This window comes from Meriones unguiculatus, chromosome 11 (genome assembly GCF_030254825.1).
Source record: "Meriones unguiculatus strain TT.TT164.6M chromosome 11, Bangor_MerUng_6.1, whole genome shotgun sequence".
Lineage (NCBI taxonomy): Eukaryota > Metazoa > Chordata > Mammalia > Rodentia > Muridae > Meriones > Meriones unguiculatus.
In genome coordinates this window covers 54136988-54155630 of record NC_083359.1, presented here as the reverse complement: position 1 = coordinate 54155630, position 18643 = coordinate 54136988, and the positions used below count along the sequence as shown (strand labels likewise).

At 51.7% G+C, this 18643-nt stretch overlaps 1 protein-coding gene across 6 annotated transcripts in view; it reads left to right on the top strand.

Annotated features, from left to right (window-relative positions):
- Positions 1-1928: 1928 nt before the first annotated feature.
- The window catches only part of Cntn2 (contactin 2), a 36001-nt gene continuing 19286 nt past the window's right edge, over positions 1929-18643 (top strand). Inside the window, exons 1-12 of one of the 6 annotated variants that reach the window (XM_021636392.2) lie at positions 1931-2175; positions 5739-5911; positions 7637-7726; positions 10052-10215; positions 14063-14207; positions 14326-14501; positions 14702-14797; positions 15119-15328; positions 15589-15688; positions 16629-16804; positions 17120-17256; positions 17635-17764. In XM_021636392.2, coding sequence (XP_021492067.1) covers positions 10140-10215; positions 14063-14207; positions 14326-14501; positions 14702-14797; positions 15119-15328; positions 15589-15688; positions 16629-16804; positions 17120-17256; positions 17635-17764 — 1246 coding nt within the window. In that variant the 5' untranslated portion in view covers positions 1931-2175; positions 5739-5911; positions 7637-7726; positions 10052-10139. Of the gene's footprint in view, positions 2176-5738; positions 5912-7636; positions 7727-10051; positions 10216-14062; positions 14208-14325; positions 14502-14701; positions 14798-15118; positions 15329-15588; positions 15689-16628; positions 16805-17119; positions 17257-17634; positions 17765-18643 lie in introns of those variants that run through there. The other 5 variants (XM_060364273.1, XM_060364274.1, XM_060364275.1 and 2 more) reach the window with 5 other exon arrangements.

Here is an 18643-nt window from a genome sequence, read left to right as displayed (position 1 = left end):
AAAGCTCATCCTTACATGCCTGCTTCGGGCACTTCCAGAATAAGAGCATGCCAGGGGCTAACGCTAAAGATCCGTGCTGCCCACCCTGCAACTGATCTGGAGCAGGCTCAGCTGAGCATAGATGAGAAAGCAAACTTGGGACCTGTCTTTCTAAACCAAGGTCCTCCCTTCGTAAATGTTTTTGTTTCCACTCTGCCTGTCAGGATCCACCTGCAGTGGGGCAGGCTGGCTGGAAGAGGATATGAGAGAATCATTGAGAACAAATTTGCTGACAGTAATGACCCTCTACCAGAGACCTGGTACCTATCACAAGGGCAGCAGTTGTCCTAAAGTAGAGCCGCAGAGACAGCTGTCTCCATCTAAACAGTTCTGCAAGCAGTTCCAGCCCCATGGCTCATCAGCCCCACAGCTCGTCAGCCCCACAGCAGCAGGCATGCCACCCTGTTTGGCAAAGACCTGCCCTACTGTCTTCTGCTGGAGACACCTTGCAGAGCCTCTGGGCTGAGTTGGGAGGTGTTAGCTATGTGACATACCTCAGGACCTTGGGGATAGCATACTTGCCCCCAGACAGACAGACAGGACCATGATATCAGGGGCAGGCCACCCTGGAGGAGGTGAGTGTGCCTTGTCTTGTCAAAATTGCATGAGAAACAGCTTAATAGAGTTTAGGCATCTCTGTACCAGACCAAAAAAAAAAAAAAAAAGCTGTGCTTCCGAGGTATGCTCGCCCTTGGGAGGGGTTGGGAGGGGCACTGAAAGGAGACAGGCATAAGTCGCTGGCAAGCATTTGGATCTCTACTCCTCTCCAGGCCCACAGCCACCAGCCAGTCAGCAAGACAGGAGCCATGTTCATATTTGACAGGTATAGCACTTAAAGCTCAAGGCTGGCCAGCCTCACCAGCTGTTGCAGCATCTGGGCCACTAGCCAGTTTTGCCCTGGACAGCAGGCATAGCAGAGTGGGGTGAGGCAATGGTGACAGCCTGTCAGGGCTGACTGGGGCTGCAGATGGCTGAGCCCTCTGCCTGCAGGCTCCAGTCCTTCCCGGCAAGTCCATACATAACAGGAGGAGGGCAGAAGAGGCATGCTACTCACAGGGTGAACACCTGGAGTCTCAGAGCTAGCACAGGTCTTGGCCATCTTTAACTCTTTTAGGTTACTAGTGAGGCTCAAAGGAGGCAAGGCACTTAGCCAAACTCACACAGTCTATCAAGAGCAAAACACAGAGTGGACCCATCAGGTACACTGATTCCAGTCCCATGGGCTTCTCATGAAGTCACGCCATTTGCTGGTTGAAAATGGGCTACCTCTAGGTGTACTGGCGCACGAAGGTGTCCACAATCAGTGATATAGTTAAATATATATTGCAAATTATGATGTATTTTGTGATTCCACTGTCATAAAATAGTTCTCATAACCCATGTAAATGCAAGTGAAAAATATAAATATAGAGGCGGGTATTCAAATTTGTTAAGAATGGATGTCGAAGACTTTCTCTATTTTTAATTTTTCTTACGGTTTGACCATTTTGACAAAAAAAATTCATGTTACTTCTGGGCAAAAACAAGGAAGAGAAAACGTGACAGGGGTGATAGAGGCTGACCCCTCCATCACAGCTGCCCTACACAGAAAATTGGAGGTTTGCTGCGGATCCCATTCTCTAACAAGGGATTAGGGAAGGAGAGAAGCAAGAAGCCTGGTGCTCATGTGTGGTCAGGATCTCAAAAGCAAGAAACACTTTTTTGTGTGCCCCTTCAGCGCACCCCTCTGCAGCTCTGGGCAGGGCACCGAGCTGGTCAAGCTTGATGGAAGAAGACGGCAAGACGGCGGCGCTCTGGCTCGCTCCCTGGTTCTTAAATGACAGCAAATGAGGTAGAGCCAGGAGGGTGGGGACGGCGGGATGGGAGGGGGCTGAGGAAGCCATCTCCGGCCGAGCGTTGGCTGAGGAGCTGAGCCAGCCAGTGAGCGGAGCCTGCGAGAGGGAGGAGCGCATCCTGATGCAGAGATGCTGCAGTGGCTCGGAGCGCGCACACACATAGCACCGTCGGCCGCTGCCGCCGCGCCAGGACAGCCAGTGGCTAAGGCCGACAGAGCCGAGCAGCCCTGAGGCTGGCAGCAGGGTCTGCTCACCAGGCGCCCGCAGCACTGCCCCAGCCAACACCCTTCCCGCACTCCAGGTAGGTGCCTATCGTTTTTTGTCTGTTCCAGTCCAGGGGCTTTTCGGGGTGCTGTTTCAGGAGGGGCTCTGAGCTCAGTCCTCATTAAATGTCTTCCTTGAAACTTGGGAGGGGGACACGGACACGCAGCAGGCTGGATGCTGATTGACCTCTCACCCCCGCCCTACAGTGGCGAGCCCTCAGGCTCTCCCCGATCCTGTCTAGGTGGGTGGCATTCTGCAAGGCCCCCAGGAGGGTCCAGAAATCCAAGCAGGCAGTGGCAACTGCCTGCCAAAAAGGCAGGGGCTCCTGGGCCTGCCCTGGACCCCAGCCAGGGCCAAACAGCTCTGTAAGGTGCGGCCCTGGTCTGTCCCCAGAAATCCCTAGATAGACCTGAGCCTGAGTTCCCAAATTCGAGGTCATGTTGGGGGCTGCTTTTGCCCAGTGACCTCTTTGCAAAGTCTTGGTTCTGCTGGACTAGGGAGGCTATAGAAGAGAGGCAAGAACAGAACACAAGTTTGGGCAAAGGCTGTCCGGGAGCTGGAACTTGGGAGAGAAACTGACGCAAGTCATACCCCAAGGGTGAGACTGGAATGTAGTGTGCAATTCCTTTTCCCCTCCTCCCTCCTCCCTCCTCAACCTTGTCGTCTCCTCAGAGCCCTCCCCCTCAGCCTCACTGGTGGGAGGGAAGGATTTGCTCAAAGTTTGGCTTTCCAGGGGATTCTAGAGAGAGGGGGCAACCCCTCTGCCTAGCCCCATGGCTTATGTAATGGGCTGCAGGAGAAAGCAGCACCAGCCAGGGAGTGTCTGCCACTTCTCCCAAGCCTGGCTGCAGCACTGGGGGGCAAGGGGCTAACATGGGCACACAGGCAAACAGGCAGCCTAGACCCTAAAGCTCTGGCCCTCACCCCACCCCTGGGAGGCAGGGGGAGCTGAGCTTTCCTCCTATCTTCAGGGTAAAGCTGCCAGAGTTGTTAGCACTTTTGTAATTAGTGTGACCAGCACAGAGTGATTGTGCATGCAATGACCTCAGGCCTGCGCAAGGGTAGGTTTGAACACCAATCCCTTCTGCAGGAGGAGGAACTGTCCACATAACCTGGTCCTGAGCTCATCTAGGCAGCTATTTCAGGCATTCCCCCAACCCTCTATTAGATGCCCCATCATCCACTTAGCCTCTGAGATGATCTACCACCAGTCCTAGGTCCTGCTCAAAGGGACCGGATACGTTAGCGAATGTAGACTACCTGCGGGAGGGTCAAATGTGATGAGGCTGCAGGGGTTGGGGAGGAAAATGGTCTAGTGAATAATACAGGTGTTGTGTTTCAGGGCTGCCTCAGAGTCAAGAGCTTTTAGCTCCTCCCAGAGGCCCCAATGGCTAACTCTAGAGAGCCAGGCTCAGGCTCAGGCTCAGGTTCAGGCAGAACCACTCAGTGCTTCTCTCACAAGGTCAAAGTCCTTCTTACTGTCCCATGGGGGAGAGCTCGGCTAATTTAGAGGCAGGCAGGAGATGAGACAGAGAGGAGGCTCCTGTGGTCCCTCTTGTCAGAAGCCACTGAAGTGAGGGTTTGGGTAGAAAGAACTGCCTAGGGAGGCGGGGCCACTGAAGGTGCTGCTTGATCTCTTCCCTTCCTCTGTCCTCACAAGGCCAAGCCATTCCTTGCATCTCCTACCACAAAGCATGTACTGCTCAGGTTCTGGCCCCAAGTCTACCCCCGGACTTCATCCCTGCTGACCCTCCTCTTCCTGCCATTGTTTAAGTGGAGAGACAGTGTGTCAGCTGTGGTCCACTGGACAGTTGTACGCACTGTCTTGAACAGCTCCTTCCTAAGGACTGCATGTTCTTTATGCTGCACCTCAACCAGCTTCTAGGCCATGAATTTGGGAGGGCTTGAAGGGTGCAAGGTCCCTCTGCCAGGATGTTTCTCAAGCCCAGCAATGGTGAGAAAACATTTCAAAGCCAATCTCTAAGCATGGATAAGGGTGCTATTTGTATTTTTGGAGAGACCCTTAGAGTGGAACGACAGAATCAGGTATGAAGTGGCTTATCAGCACAAAGGGAAGAACTAGAGCAAAGAATGGGCCACTTAGATTAGACAATAGAAGGTATTTCTGAGCAGAAAGTTGAACCATAGGGCAAATTCCAGTCACATGACTATAAAGATGGCTGCAGAACTGGGGTCAGTGTTGAGTCTGAGACTTGAGACAGTCAGGCCTAGTAGCAGCGGTTAGGCTGGGTGACAGGTACATTTCTTCCAGCTTCGGGCCATCCTCTTTCAAGTGGTTAATGAGGACATCCTTTTTATTCTCTGAAGTGCTGGCATTTCTGGGTCTTCAGGAAGACCATTGTCTCTCTTCTAAACCAAAACCCCAGGGCTGTTGCTAACTTGGAACATTCACAGGGATGATTTCACCTTCCTGGAGGAAAGAGTTCTTTCTGTGGTTTAATGAGTCCTTGCTACAAAATGAGTCCATGTTTCTTTGTCTACTAAACAAGGCACAATGAAGAGTAACCCTGGACCTTGAGCATCAGCTAGGCAAGAATATACCCCAATGTCCATCTCAACCATCTCCCCTTCTAACCTGCGGAGGTCAACCACACCCTGTTTACAGGCATCCAATTGGATTCAAAACCATAGAGCCTTCCCCAGAGCAAGGCTGTCTCATCTCAATGCCTGTCAATCCCCAGGGCTTTGAGGTCTCCACCTGCACAGGCTTCTGCTCTCCACCAGAACTGGGAAGCAGGGAGGGGTCATAGGGTGGGAATAAGAAGTCTCCTCTCAGTAGATGGAGTAGGCATGCAAAATTTGACCTGCTAATGCATGAGAGCCTCTCCTTCCTTTGGAAACAAGTTGAAGCAACTGTTCGTGATCCTCCAGTTTCACAAAGGATTTTTCCAAGGACTGCAGGTATGATGAAGTAGAAAGGCACTTATATCTTGCATATGTGAGACTCTAGGTTTGGTTTGGTCCCACTAATGAAAAAAACAGTAGGATGTGAGACCCTAGGCTTTTGCTTGCTGCCCCACACTACTGGTCTGGGATGGCTGGACCCTATTCCCACACTTCCTCCCAAGAAGACCTAAGTCCCTCATGCTCTGGCATCTTAACTCTGAAGGATCTCTTCACTACGGACTCCAGACTGCAGACCAAGGGCCAGACTTCCCAACTCAGTGTTGAAGGTTTGTACAGAACCCTGAACCTGGGAATCACAGTACTTCCCATGGGACTTATCAGCCTTGGGAGCCAACTGAAATACAAAGAGCCATGCCTGCTGAGAAAATGGGACTTAGGACTTCCACCCTCTCTCACTTGGAGCTGTAGGTTCCTATCCCATCCACATGCCCACTCAAGCACCTCTCTATTTCAGGCCCTCCCCCCATCCAGTGGTGCCTGCCCTGGCACACACACACACACACACACACACACACACACACACACACAGCATCCTCCACACCTCTGCTTAGAGCTCTGTCCTCCCAGCCAGCTGTGGTGACTGAGACCTCCTGGGCTCTGATGGTCCTGCCAGGTAGTGACCTGCATGCTAAGCAGAGGACAGGTGTTGAGCTCAGTCTCCCTCTGTCCCAGGCAGGAGTTGGGTGCATGAGAGAAAATCATTGAGAGAGCCACTGGCACATCCAGGCCGTGAACACATGGTGTTGGGTACAGGTCTGCCAGGGGGATATCTTTGTGCCATGGTCTGGAAGGATTGCTGGAGTTTTCCTCATTACACTGCACCTGTGGAATGTGAGGAACAGCAGGTAAGTGGCAGGTGTCTTTGCCATTAGCACAAAACTATGTCAGCAAGCTCGACTCATGCCGGTGTAGTGTGCGTAGGTATCCTGGGGGCAGTTACTGACAGCAGGAATTCAGGGATACTAGCTAGTGAAACAGGTAGGGATGCTCAATAACCTACCTCCTAATCCCTGAGACATGCTCCATGGCGGAGGCGGAGGCGAGAATACAAGAGGCTTCTGCAATATGTTAAATGTTGACCCTAGATCTCTCTGTCTGTCTGTCTGTCTGTCTGTCTCTCTGTCTTATACCATGCTCCAAGCCCCTGCTTCTACCATGTTGTATGCAATACTACCACACCCTTTAATTCTCCAACCTCCTTGACTAAGAAAGGGAAGAACTGGGGCCAGAGCTGAGCCTCCCAGGAGCAGTAAAATACCTGCTGGCTTGTGTACTGGGAAACCCTGTTACGTGCTGAAGTCTAGCTCATAGTCCACTGTCTCCAAGCTGTCCTTCCCCTCAGCCTTTGTTTCCTGGACGGGAAACTTCAGCCAGCCTCCCTGAACCTCCAATGGCCTAGTCCCCTGTGTGCTAGTACCTCACAGAACCAGCCCCCTGATGGTGACAGCCTGTGCCCGACTGTGACAGCCTGTGCCTGCACCCCTGTACCAGAGCAGCTGGCCGGGGCAAGGCTTGGCTAGCTCAGAGCTGGCAGGGCCAATCTGGGCCTGGCATATCTCCACTCTAGTCTCAATGTGACATAAAGGCCCTCTCCATCCTGGGCCTCCTAGAACATGTCATAGGGCAGATGGTGTGGGGAGATGACCGATCTCTGAAGTTGAAAGTATATCTGTGGCTGCTGTCAGCTAGCCAGGGAGGGCCAGAAAGGAAGTGTTTCAGTTCCTGCTTCCCCTGTGCTCAGCACAGTGCCTGGCACATGGTCACTGAACACCATAATGGGGTTGGATGGGATCACATTCCTGAATCCCAGTGTTTGAGAGGCTGGTACAGGAGGATTATGGGTTCAGGGCACAGAGAGACTTTCACACACACATACATGCACACACAGAAATATGAATGGATGGATGCTGGCTACCTCACCTGCATGGAGGCAGAAAGCCCCACCCTTCACTCCACACTTGAATGTGGGCTCTTGCTAGTTTACACAGGATGATGGGGCTCAACATATATCTGATCACACTGACTAATGTACAGTTTGTCCCAGGGGAAAACCCACATCCTCCTCATTCCACATATATCTCCTCTAAAGCCTCCTCTAAGATCCTAGTTCCTAGAGGCCACCTAGGGCATTTAGGCCAGGTGGGTGCGTGGGTGATAAAAATCCTGAATTAAACTCAAGTTTAATACTTATTGTAGGATTGAATTATCCATAATCTATAGCCCTCACCAGAAAGACAACACAAAATCTTGACTGATCCAGGGTGGAGGCTTTGTCTCTGCCCTGTGCTGGTGTATTCAGGATAAGCCCACAGCCCAAGCTCCTCCCAGGCTAGTCCATTATGCCTGAACTGAGAGATCCAGCCCTAGATGGCTGAAAAAGGGCAGGAGTGAACAATGGGCAGCCTCTCTGTGTCAGATGTGAGTTCATAATTCCCCAGTCACAGGGATGATTTTCAAGCTTCTCAACAAGGAAGCCTCCTGGTAAAGTCAAGAGCAGGAAGTGGATACCAGAAGAGCTGGAGGCAGGAGAAGAGGTCATCTAGAGACATTCTCTGCCTCTGTCCCCACAGGAGACTGATATACGTCCAGATGGCTCCGAGGCTTCACAGCTACTTGATAGCCAGTACAAGTGATAACGTGTGTTGCCACGGCACCACTAGGTAATGCTCACATAATCCCCATTTTGCTGATGGGGAAATTGAGGCTCCATCAGGGTGACTAACTTGTCTGAGCCCACAAACCTGTAAAGAGACAAGGTCAGGGTTACGAGTCTTTCAAGAAACTAAGGTAGGTTCCCAGCATACAGCTCCAGGGGTATTGACACCCTTGTCCAGTATCTGCATACCCACACAAATACACATAATTAAAAATAAATAAAATCAATCTTTATGAAAAGAAAAGAGCATTACGAACTCCTGGCTATCAGTTTCCCAATCCTCAGGTGGGGGCTCCAAACTGAGCCAGGGCCTCCCTGTGCTGAGGACAATGACCCACATTTATGAGGCATCCAGAAGTGTGCTTGTGAGATTTCCGGATGCCCTGCCGACCTGGAGACCTTGCTCTGTTTGCCAACATGTATATGTGGATGTGGGCATATGTACCATTTGGCCTGGGCCCCACAAAGTACCAAAGACTTTCCAGCCTCTTCAGCTGTATGTTGAGCTCCATTGTGATTACATGTGTATGGTCATATGTGTCACGTGGGTCCACTGGCTCCTGAAGCTGCATGGCCACAGCAGTTCTCGATTAGTTGAATGTGACACACAAGCAACATATATTATGAGCCACACATTTTGCTGGGTATGTGCTCTAAAGATGAATAGGCTACAGCCTCTCCAGTTGGGAGACTGCAGCTCTGCCATTGGAGACAAACAGTTCCACAGGCAGGAGCTGTTGCTGATCAAGGGCTGAATTCTGTGCTCAGACTGGGACATTGTGGGTGCTCCAGGCAGGCGAGGTGTGAACAGTGCTCTGCAGCATGGGATCACCTTACCTAGAGAGAAATGAATTTGAGCAAGCAGGGGCCACTGTGGATGATGAGGAATCTACAGATGCCAAATGTTTGTGCTTTGGTACAGAACTGAGAATAACAAGAATGGAGGTGGGGGATTGGGGATTGACAGAGAGACACACTTTTGGATAAGAAGCAGAGAATATGAGGTTGAGGTCACATGGGAGGGAGTGCTTCTGCTCTGATCCATAATCCCTGCTTCTTAATTCTGTTGGGTATCCCTGCCACATACCCCTGCAGGCCCAGGGCCCTTGTTCCTTGCCTTTTGGTTGCTGGAAGCAGGAAAGGTGGCAGGAACACAGGTGGAGGAGGGCCGGAGAGCTTTTCTGTGAGGGGAGTGGGAGTGAGGTGAGGCACACCCTGAGCCCACATTCATCTACACAGTCTTCTTTCTTGGCCCGAGGGGCAGGGGTCCTGGCTCTGCTCTTTCAGGAAGGGCCAGGGAGCCAGAGCTGAAGGACCCGAACAAGAGCAATCTCATTGAGGACACAGATGTAGACAACTGCAAAGCCAGTTAGTGGGGAAAGCCCTGCCTTGCCCTGGGCCTTCTGCAGGCAGGAGGGCAGGGCAGGCTGTTAGAATCAATCTGCAGCCAGGTGTCCCGGCCCTACCACAGCTCTGAGAGGGAGGAATGGACTGTGGGGACCAGGTTTACCCCAACACCTAGAGGGTAGCTTCTGGGAGGGGGAGTAGATAGGGACGTGACCCCGTCCCTGCCCTTGCCTCTCCAAATGAGGTCCCCATCTCCCCAGTGGCTGTCCTGCTTTCTGAGACCTACCAGGCTGCCTTTACCAAGCCTCTGCCATCCCAGAGTAGACAGAGGATCCTCTGAGTGTTGCCTTATAAGGCTGGCAGAACAGACAGCTGTTGGACTGTTAACCCGTGTGGTAGGAGTGTGGCTGGTAGGACCAAGGTGCCTTACCTAGGACCCCAGGCTGAGGTGGAGCAAAGTCACAAGGCTTCCCTTACTTTGAGAAAGATCAGTCCTGGTTCAGAGGCTGCACAACTCCAGAGCGGTTTAGTGGCCCCCTCCCAGACAGCTGTGGGAGGAAGAGCAGGAAGAAGTTGTCCAGGTACCAGAGAAAGATGCCCAGATCTCCAGGTACCAGGGAAAGATGTCCTTAACCTCTCACCCAGGCAGGCCCCACCCTCTCAGATCTCCTCCTGACACAGAGGGATCTTGATTGCAGGCAATCCAGCAGGTGGGTTCTTGCCACTGAATTAGTTCTGCTTTTACTTCCTGATCAGCACCTGCCCGATGGAGGGAGGGGCACCGGGCAGAGCCAGACTCCCAGGGGGACGCCAGGGGGCACCAGCCCTGGAAGAGAGCCTTGATAATAGCCAAGCCCTTCCTCCTGGGACCAAGCCCTTCCTCCTCCTCTGCAGCCCAGCCTGGAAAGCAAATTACTAACCAGATGTGCTTGCTCCTAAGAAGAGTGCATCACAGCTCAGAGCCCTCATCTTGTCTCCTCAGGTGCCTCTCAGTCTCCAGTTGACTCTTTTGGGAGCTGGGCTGTGGTTCCTCTCCTCTGGACTCTTCCTCTGCCTGAAAAACACCCACCATGGGGACACCCACCAGAAAAAAGCCATGCTTGCTGCTGCTGGTGCTGGCCACGGTGGCCCTGGTCTCCTCTCCAGGTAAGAGCACCTGATTTCATAGTTAAATCATTACTACCACTTAGGTGGCAATTCCTCTGCATTGTCAAGGCCATGTCTTTACTAAATTCTTCCCATATATGGATCTCACCTTACCTTTGAAGTTGGGAAGGAAAAGAAATAAATCTTTATTATGCTGAAGATGAAGAAAAAAAATGACCCAGCAAGGCTGAGTGTTTTACCCTGTGTCCCACAACACAATGTAGCACAGCCGGATTGGAGATGTGGCCTTTAGAATTATGCACAGTGTGTAGACATCACAGGTATGACCCCTGAGCTAACATGTGACTCAAATGAAAATGATGCGCTCAGCTGCACTTGCCACATGTCAAGTGCTCAGCAGCCACCTGACGGAACACCTCCATCATATCCTGAAAATTTTTCCTGAAGAATGTTCCAGGATCCTGGACCCAAGGGGGCAACAGCTACCCCATAGAATGCCAAGGAGCTTCTTTCAGGCAACGTGGGGAGGGGCAGAAAGAGACCAGACGAGGCAGAGCAGGGCTGCTGACAGAGGGTGCTGTCTCTCTGGTCCTCTCCACGCTCGGATCAGAGATGAGAAGTGGCTGACAGAAGGCAGAGAAGGGAGCTAACAGAGCTGGAGAGTTCCCGCCCTAGAGCTGGTTGTCCCCAGGACTTGCTGCTGAGGGGCCAGCTAATGTTTGTCTGGGCCTGGGTCCCAGACTCAAATCAACAGCAGTCCCCTTTTCCCCAAAGAGCTCCGTGGCAGAAGGAGCATCCATCCCAGTCTTGGAGTTCAGACCCCACCTTCACCCACAACAATTCAAGACACAGCCATGCCTTTTCTCACCTGGCATGCTCAGAAGCTCTTGCTTGGTCCCTGTTGCTCTGATCCACCCTGCACCCAGCTTCATAGGACTGCTGGAAAATGGATCTGACTCCCACACCCTGGGCCTAACGATCTCAACCAGACTGAAGGAAGAGCCAGTGTGGAAAGCTCTCACTGCACAGGGCAGGAGACTCCCATCGAGAGAACCCAGAGCTGAGGAGAGCCTCAGCAGCCCCTCCCTTGGGGACAACTCCTTTTGGAAGCAAGAGGTTGTGAGCACCCCTTGGGGTACACTGACCCAAATGGGTCAGAAAGTAATTGCCAAAGGACCAGAACCTGGGCTGCCATCTCCGGTTGTGGCCTGAGTCTAGATCTACTCCTTAGACCTGGAAAGCGCTTCTTTGCTCTTGGCTTGCCCACCTGATCCTACATCTCTGAACAGCTTACACCCCAGGACAAGGAGAGGTGTGGCATCTTCTCTCACATAGCATCTCTCTGGCTCCTTCCTTCCACTGCAATGTCTCTTATGTCTCTTCTAGGGAAACCAGTAACTGGGCAAAGAATGAGGGCATGTTGGACAGGACGGCAGAGAGGACTGCCTTTGTCCAGGAGTTTGTGTCTACATGCAGGGCAGCATGTACAGGGATGTCGTCTGTAGTAGTGGAGGGAAGTGTGGGTTGTTTGAGGCTGTCTGTGGACCAGATAGATGCTGTGGGGTGCAGGGTGAGTGGGCCAGCCTGTACCTTGATGCCCTCAACTTCAGTTCCTTTCAGAAGTGTTTTTTTTTGTTGTTGTTGTTGTTGTTTTTTGTCGTTGTTGTTTTGTTTTTGTTTTTTCCACCCTGGATTTTACTCCCAGGACTTCTGATTTCAGGCCTCTGGGGTTGAGCCAGGACCTCAGATGGTCTCTAAATCCTGAAGTCAGAAATTGTGACTATGGCAGTTATAAAGATTCTGGCTGTGATATGAGGCTGGATGAGGGTAGACCTCTTTGCTCTGAGGTAGGGAAAGTTATTAAACTTTCCTAAGGGTCAGATTCCATGCTGGTGAGATAGGAAGCACTTCACTTTGTGGAGCACCATGAGAAAGAATTTGGGATATGGTGTCAGGCAGCCGTAAGCAACTGGATCAATAGCACTATTCTTATCATGACTTAATTATTAGCAGTGGGTAGAGCTACTTATAAATACACGCATATGGAATGAGCAGGCAGGGCTATTGGCAGCTGTTCCTGCCTGAGATCGAAATGTGCATAGATGTGCATCTGGCCATTTGATTGGTTAGAGAGATATCTGTGTATGAACATATGTGTGTTATGAGAACATTGTAAGAGCACATGAGACATGAAGGTGAGTACATGTGGATGAGTGTGAGGGTGTGCACGTTGCTGAGTGTAGAGGAAAAGCCTTTTCAAGGAGAAAGACAATCTTAAAGTACCAGTGTGCCCAGACCGACCCCACCCTGCCACCCCCACCACCCAGACTGAGTTCCTGGAAACTGCTGTTGTGTAAGGTGGTTCCCAGAGCCCCTGCCTCCTCATCTCTCCTTTTCCTCCCTTCCATCCTCCCCCCTCCTCTCTCCAAGTGTTCCCAGCTGGGCCAGGGTCCCTACCTCCACCATCATCATTAACTCGGGATTAAGCTGGGCTTTCCAAGGGGAGTTGATGCAGTTGCTTTCAGACACTGCCTCTGAGGCCCCAGGCTGCAGTAAAGGAGAGCGACAAGCTATAGGAGTGGAGGGAATGACACGAACAGGGCTCAAGGGAAGCCATTCTGGAAATCCTGCCTCCCGCCTCATTCCTCACTCAGAGGGCTGCTTAGCATATGTTCCCAAGTCCCAAGAGGCCAGAACTGGGCCTCAGCTGCAGCAGAGGGACCACACTAGGAAGAGGGCTGGCAGCTGGATGTGCTCAGAAAGAAGGCACTAATTGGTTAATGGAGTGTCCCTCCTCCCATCTTCCACCCAGCAAGGACCGGCTGAAATCAGCCGCTTGAGAAATAGGAGCCAATTAGGGAGCCTGGCTCCCACCTGATCCCGCAGTGGCAGAGCCCACACGGTGCCAGTCCGGGTGTGAACTGCTGTCCTGTCTCCTGCCTGCTGACCCTGTTCCGGTGAGACAGGACCAGGGTGTGTGCAGAACAAGGCTGTGGCTGACGCACGGTAGGGAGAGGCAGGTGTGCAGTAGCCCATTTGCTAAGCAACGTCACCTGCGACACAGACTGGACTTTTTTCCCCGAAATGTGACACAGTGCATAAAACTGCCGCCAGTCAATCTGCTGCCACAGCCGACATTCAGCCTTCTGCCTCCCTCCACCCCCTGTCCCTAGCTGGGTCTAACAGCCAGTTGTTGAGTTTGCTCCCTGTGCCAGGACCTCCCTATTTTTTTCCTATTAGACCCTGTCATGGACCTGGAAGTGAATTGCTACTCTTTTCATAGGAAGGCACCAGGTCAATCAGGGTTCCTATAACTTGCCCAAGGTAATATAGCCAGTAACACATGCAGCCCCCAAATGAGCACTTTTCACTGGCCTACACTTCCCTAGAAGAGCATTGTAATCCAGGAACACATATGTATCCTTTGTCCCTGTTTCCTGCTGGTGGCCTCTCATGTGCCACACCTGTGAGAGGTCCCCTAAGAATCTCCGATACCTCATGCCTAAGCACTCTGTGACACGGCACCCTGCACTGTCTGCCTGTTTCCTTCCCTGGACTGCAAGATCCTTCAAGGAAAGGGGCTATGTGTTTGATTCATTTTCATAGCCTGCTTCCAGGTATATAACAAGTGCTTAATATGTGACTGTAGATGGGTGACTGACAATGCAAATGTGGATTGATGGGACCTTCCCAGCCTATTTAAATGAATTAAAATTAAATTTAAATTTTGGTTCCTTAGCTACATTCGAAACCCTCAATAGCACAAGAGGCCTATGGCCATCTATTGGCCAAGGCAGAAGATGAGGCATCCCTATCACTTTCTGCTCTTGATGTTTGACTTGGACTGTCTCAGAATTGAGGCTCTGGTGGTATCCCCTGTTTGCAGGGTGCAGTTTTGCCCAGGGAACCCCAGCCACCTTTGGACCTGTCTTTGAAGAACAACCCATTGGCCTGCTTTTCCCAGAGGAGTCCACAGAGGATCAGGTGACACTGGCTTGCCGTGCCCGAGCTAACCCTCCAGCCACCTATAGGTGAGGTCCCAGCCATGAGTGCTGGGAGGCCCTAGGCAGACATACAGGTTCCCTTCACATCGGCCCTACCCCATTATGCCCGAGGTCCCATCTCCACTCTCACTCATCTCTGTGGCAGGTGGAAGATGAATGGCACTGATATGAACCTGGAACCCGGTTCCCGTCACCAGCTGATGGGGGGCAACCTGGTCATCATGAGTCCTACCAAGGCACAGGATGCCGGTGTCTACCAGTGCCTAGCCTCAAACCCAGTGGGCACTGTCGTCAGCAAGGAGGCAGTCCTCCGCTTCGGCTGTGAGATCCATGGGAGCCAAGATGTTGGGTGTGGGTAGATGGGACAAGCAAAAAATGCCCAGGAAGGACAGGTGGCAGTAGCCGCAAGCCAGGCTTTCCTGCTTGCAGATGGCATGCTAGAGAGTACTTCTTCCCCATGAAGGAGGAGCTGGGAGCCTCATGCTTGAAGACGGTGCCTGAGCCCTGCTTTCCATCTCCAGTTCTGCAGGAATTCTCCAAGGAGGAGAGAGACCCTGTGAAAACCCACGAGGGCTGGGGGGTGATGCTGCCCTGTAATCCACCTGCTCACTACCCAGGTAAGTGGGGATCCTGGGCCAGGGCAAGACTGGGAGGGGCAGCACACCAGAAAGGACTTCTGGATGCTGGGGAGAGGACAAACAGAGGAGGGAGTGGTAGGCCTTCCTTTAAATGGTTCTGCAATACCTAGCTGGGCCGAGAGTGTGCTCGCAGTACCTAGCATCCTGAGGAGAGACTGGTGCCATCTCTCCCCTCTACCTACCCCCCTATTTAGAGTGCAAGCTCTCATGAGAAGGCAGAACATGCAGCAGGTTGGGGTCCCGCCCAGATTGCCTGTGGTCCCAACACACCCTAGTTTCCTCAAACACCTTCCTTTCTAGGCTTGTCCTACCGCTGGCTCCTCAATGAATTCCCCAACTTCATCCCAACGGATGGGCGTCACTTCGTGTCTCAGACCACAGGAAACCTCTACATCGCCCGAACCAATGCCTCAGACCTGGGCAACTACTCTTGTCTAGCCACCAGCCACATGGACTTCTCCACTAAGAGTGTCTTCAGCAAGTTTGCGCAGCTCAACCTGGCTGCTGAAGGTCAGACTCGTGGGGCTGTGGGGAGGGCCTGAAAGATATGATGGAGTTTCCCCAAGCCCGAGAATTGCAGCTCAGAGGGGTAAAGGGTTCTACAGCTGGGTCTCAGACCCTTGTTCTTCCAGGATCCCAAGGAAAAAGGAACATTTGGAGAGTCCAAACATTTGTTTGGAGATTTGTACACTTTGGAAGCACAGACCCTAAATACAAAGCATCGCCTTGGTGTCCTCCATGTGTGACTCACACAACCTCTTTCTCCTCAGATCCCCGGCTCTTCGCTCCTAGCATCAAAGCCCGGTTCCCCCCAGAGACCTATGCACTAGTTGGGCAGCAGGTCACCCTGGAGTGCTTTGCCTTTGGAAAGTAAGTACCATCGGAGGGACAAGAGTGGCCCTAGGACCAGGCAGGGCTTCATTTCAAAGCCCCTCAGGAGCAGGAGGGATCCCAGAATGAGGGAGAGCAAAGGCAGTAGGTTAGCAGGGTCCTGGGCACACAACAGGCATCACCCACCATCCAATGAAACCAGTTCTGCCAGCGAGACAGAGGGCTGTATAGGCATGAGGGAACCACACGGTCCTTCCAACAGTAAATGGCAGTCCTAGGCAGTTTGAGGAGCACCCAGGGCTGGAGGCAGGAAGCCCAGGGTGCAGACCCCATCCTGCTGGTTCAAAGCTCAGCTGCAACACTTGCTGGCTGGGAGAGCTCAGGCAACTACCTAACATCTCAGTCTTGGCTCTGTGACTGATGGGTGATCATGGTAACAGTGTCTGCCCTGTCACAAAGATTAGATGCGTCAATGGATACCAGACCCTGAGAGGGGAGCTTGGCATTTAACAAGTGTGGCATGAATGTTACATTATGCATTTCAAAAATGACAACAGAAGGCCTTCTCTTTCATGCTCTCTAAGAAAAAGGATTCACTAGAGTGGGGTTGCTTGGCTACTGCTATGTGGGAAGTTTTTTGGGCCTCCAGTAAACACGTATAAAAAGCATTTGGCAGGGTAATATGTTGAGCCCCTAGACTCAGTGGTTCCTTAGCCCATTTTAGTATCCAAATTACTAATAACTGAAGTACCTTGGGAAATTGGGGTGATGTGAAAGGGGGCCTATGATGGTGGAGCCATCTTCTTGTCTCTTCCATGCCTATGTTCCTAGTCTTGTTTGTGCCCTCATTCTCTCTGTCCCCTTCACCTCCTCCAAAGTAGGCCCTACTTCAGGAGGGCCTACAAGTGTGAGCGTAGGCTCTGTGGACACATGGGGAACATGCTCAGCCTAGCTCATCCCCTCTGGCCCTTTCTCCCAGCCCTGTTCCCAGGATCAAGTGGCGCAAAGTGGATGGTTCCTTGTCCCCTCAGTGGGCCACAGCAGAGCCTACCCTGCAGATCCCCAGCGTAAGCTTTGAAGATGAGGGCACCTATGAATGTGAGGCGGAGAACTCCAAGGGCCGTGACACCGTCCAGGGACGCATCATTGTGCAGGGTACAGAGCTGGAGACACCTCCCTTCTCCCTGAGGAAACAGCATGGAAATCAAGAGACTGGAAGGCCTCTTGCTTGAGTCCTTGCCAGAGCTACTAAGCATAGTTGTAGAGGCCATCTCAGAGCTCAGCAGGGGCATGAAAAAAGCACACAAGTCTTTCAGATGATTTAGTTGCTAAAGCAGCCTCTGGCACGACCATAGAGTGCCAGTTTTCTTCCTACCTCCACTTCTATGTCCTCTCCATTCCAGAATAGCACAGCGCCCTCTGCTGTCACTTACAAATACTGCAACTTTTTAATTCCCTACTTCTCCACAGCTCAGCCTGAGTGGCTCAAGGTGATCTCAGACACAGAAGCTGACATTGGCTCCAACTTGCGTTGGGGCTGTGCAGCAGCAGGCAAACCCCGGCCCATGGTACGCTGGCTGAGAAATGGAGAGCCTCTGGCCTCCCAGGTAGGGAACCAGGGCTTCCTCCCACACAACCACCCTCTTCTCTGCCTGACTCTCTTACCCTCCTGGGCCAACCAAAGGGTCTTGGGAAGTTCTGGTGCTTCTTCCCATGCCAGAGACACATGACCACAGGTGGTGGGTCAGCTGTGTAGCATCACAGAGATCTGGGATCCCACCAGCAAACAGGAATGCAATCTTAAAGCTGGCTTCCAGGAGTCCTAAAACACCAGGCAGCCCTGGAGTAGGCCTGCATTCATGAACTCCCATCCTTTGGGATGTTGGTATACAGCCCCTGCACACAGATGCACACACACATACACAGACCCTTCCCATCCTTCAATGGTCCTGATTTCCCTGCCCTGCCTCGGCTCTTCTGCACAGAACCGGGTGGAGGTCTTGGCTGGGGACCTGCGATTCTCTAAGCTGAGCCTGGAGGACTCTGGCATGTACCAGTGTGTGGCAGAAAATAAACATGGCACCATCTATGCCAGTGCTGAGCTGGCTGTACAAGGTAAAGTGCTCAGGAAGCAGGGAACAGTCCCTGGAACAAGAAGGTTGTGGCTGGTTAGGTCTGCATTTTTGCTTGTCCAAACACATGCTTGTACATGTGTGCATGCACACACACACATTTTCTTTGGTATTTTAATGCCTGTGAATAGCATCACTTTCAAGGCCCTAGACTGAAAGCTCTGAATAAAGCAGATGCTCAATGCAGTGAAAAGATCTGATCTTTGTTTAATCCAGCTCCTTCACCTCTGTGGCCTGTGGCAAATTACCTGATTCTATGCCACAGTTTCTTGATTTAAGAAATGCTTCATCCTGCCTTGAACACTGCTTTGAGGAGACATGAAATGTGAAGAGTGGACTGTGACAGGTGTGACCTTCATTTGACAGGGACCAAGGACCCCCAGCCTTGAGCTTGTGCGGCGTGTTTTCTCTGCTGTAAGATGGACATGAGGATCCTTTATTGGTTTTAATAAGGCTCAACAGACTTGTTCTCTTTTATTTTATTTTATTCATATGTATTCCTGTATTTGTATGTGTATCACATGCCTATAGAAGTCAGAAAAAAGTGTTGATTCTCCTGAAACTGCAGTTACAGATGGTTGTGGGCCACCATGTAGGTGCTGGGAATTGAATTCAGGTCCTCCGCAAGAGCAGTCTATGCTCTCAACCACTGAGGCATCTCTCCAGCCTCCAGACTCATTGTTTCATTCATTTCTTCAACCAATACTTATTCATCATCTCCAAAGGAATGAATACAAAAGATCACCTCTTGGCTTTCAAGTACTGTGCACTCTAATAGAAGGGAAGAATGAATAAACACTAAAAATATAACAAGATCAGTAGGAGACAGACACGGTGGTGCACGCCTGTAATCCCAGCAGGC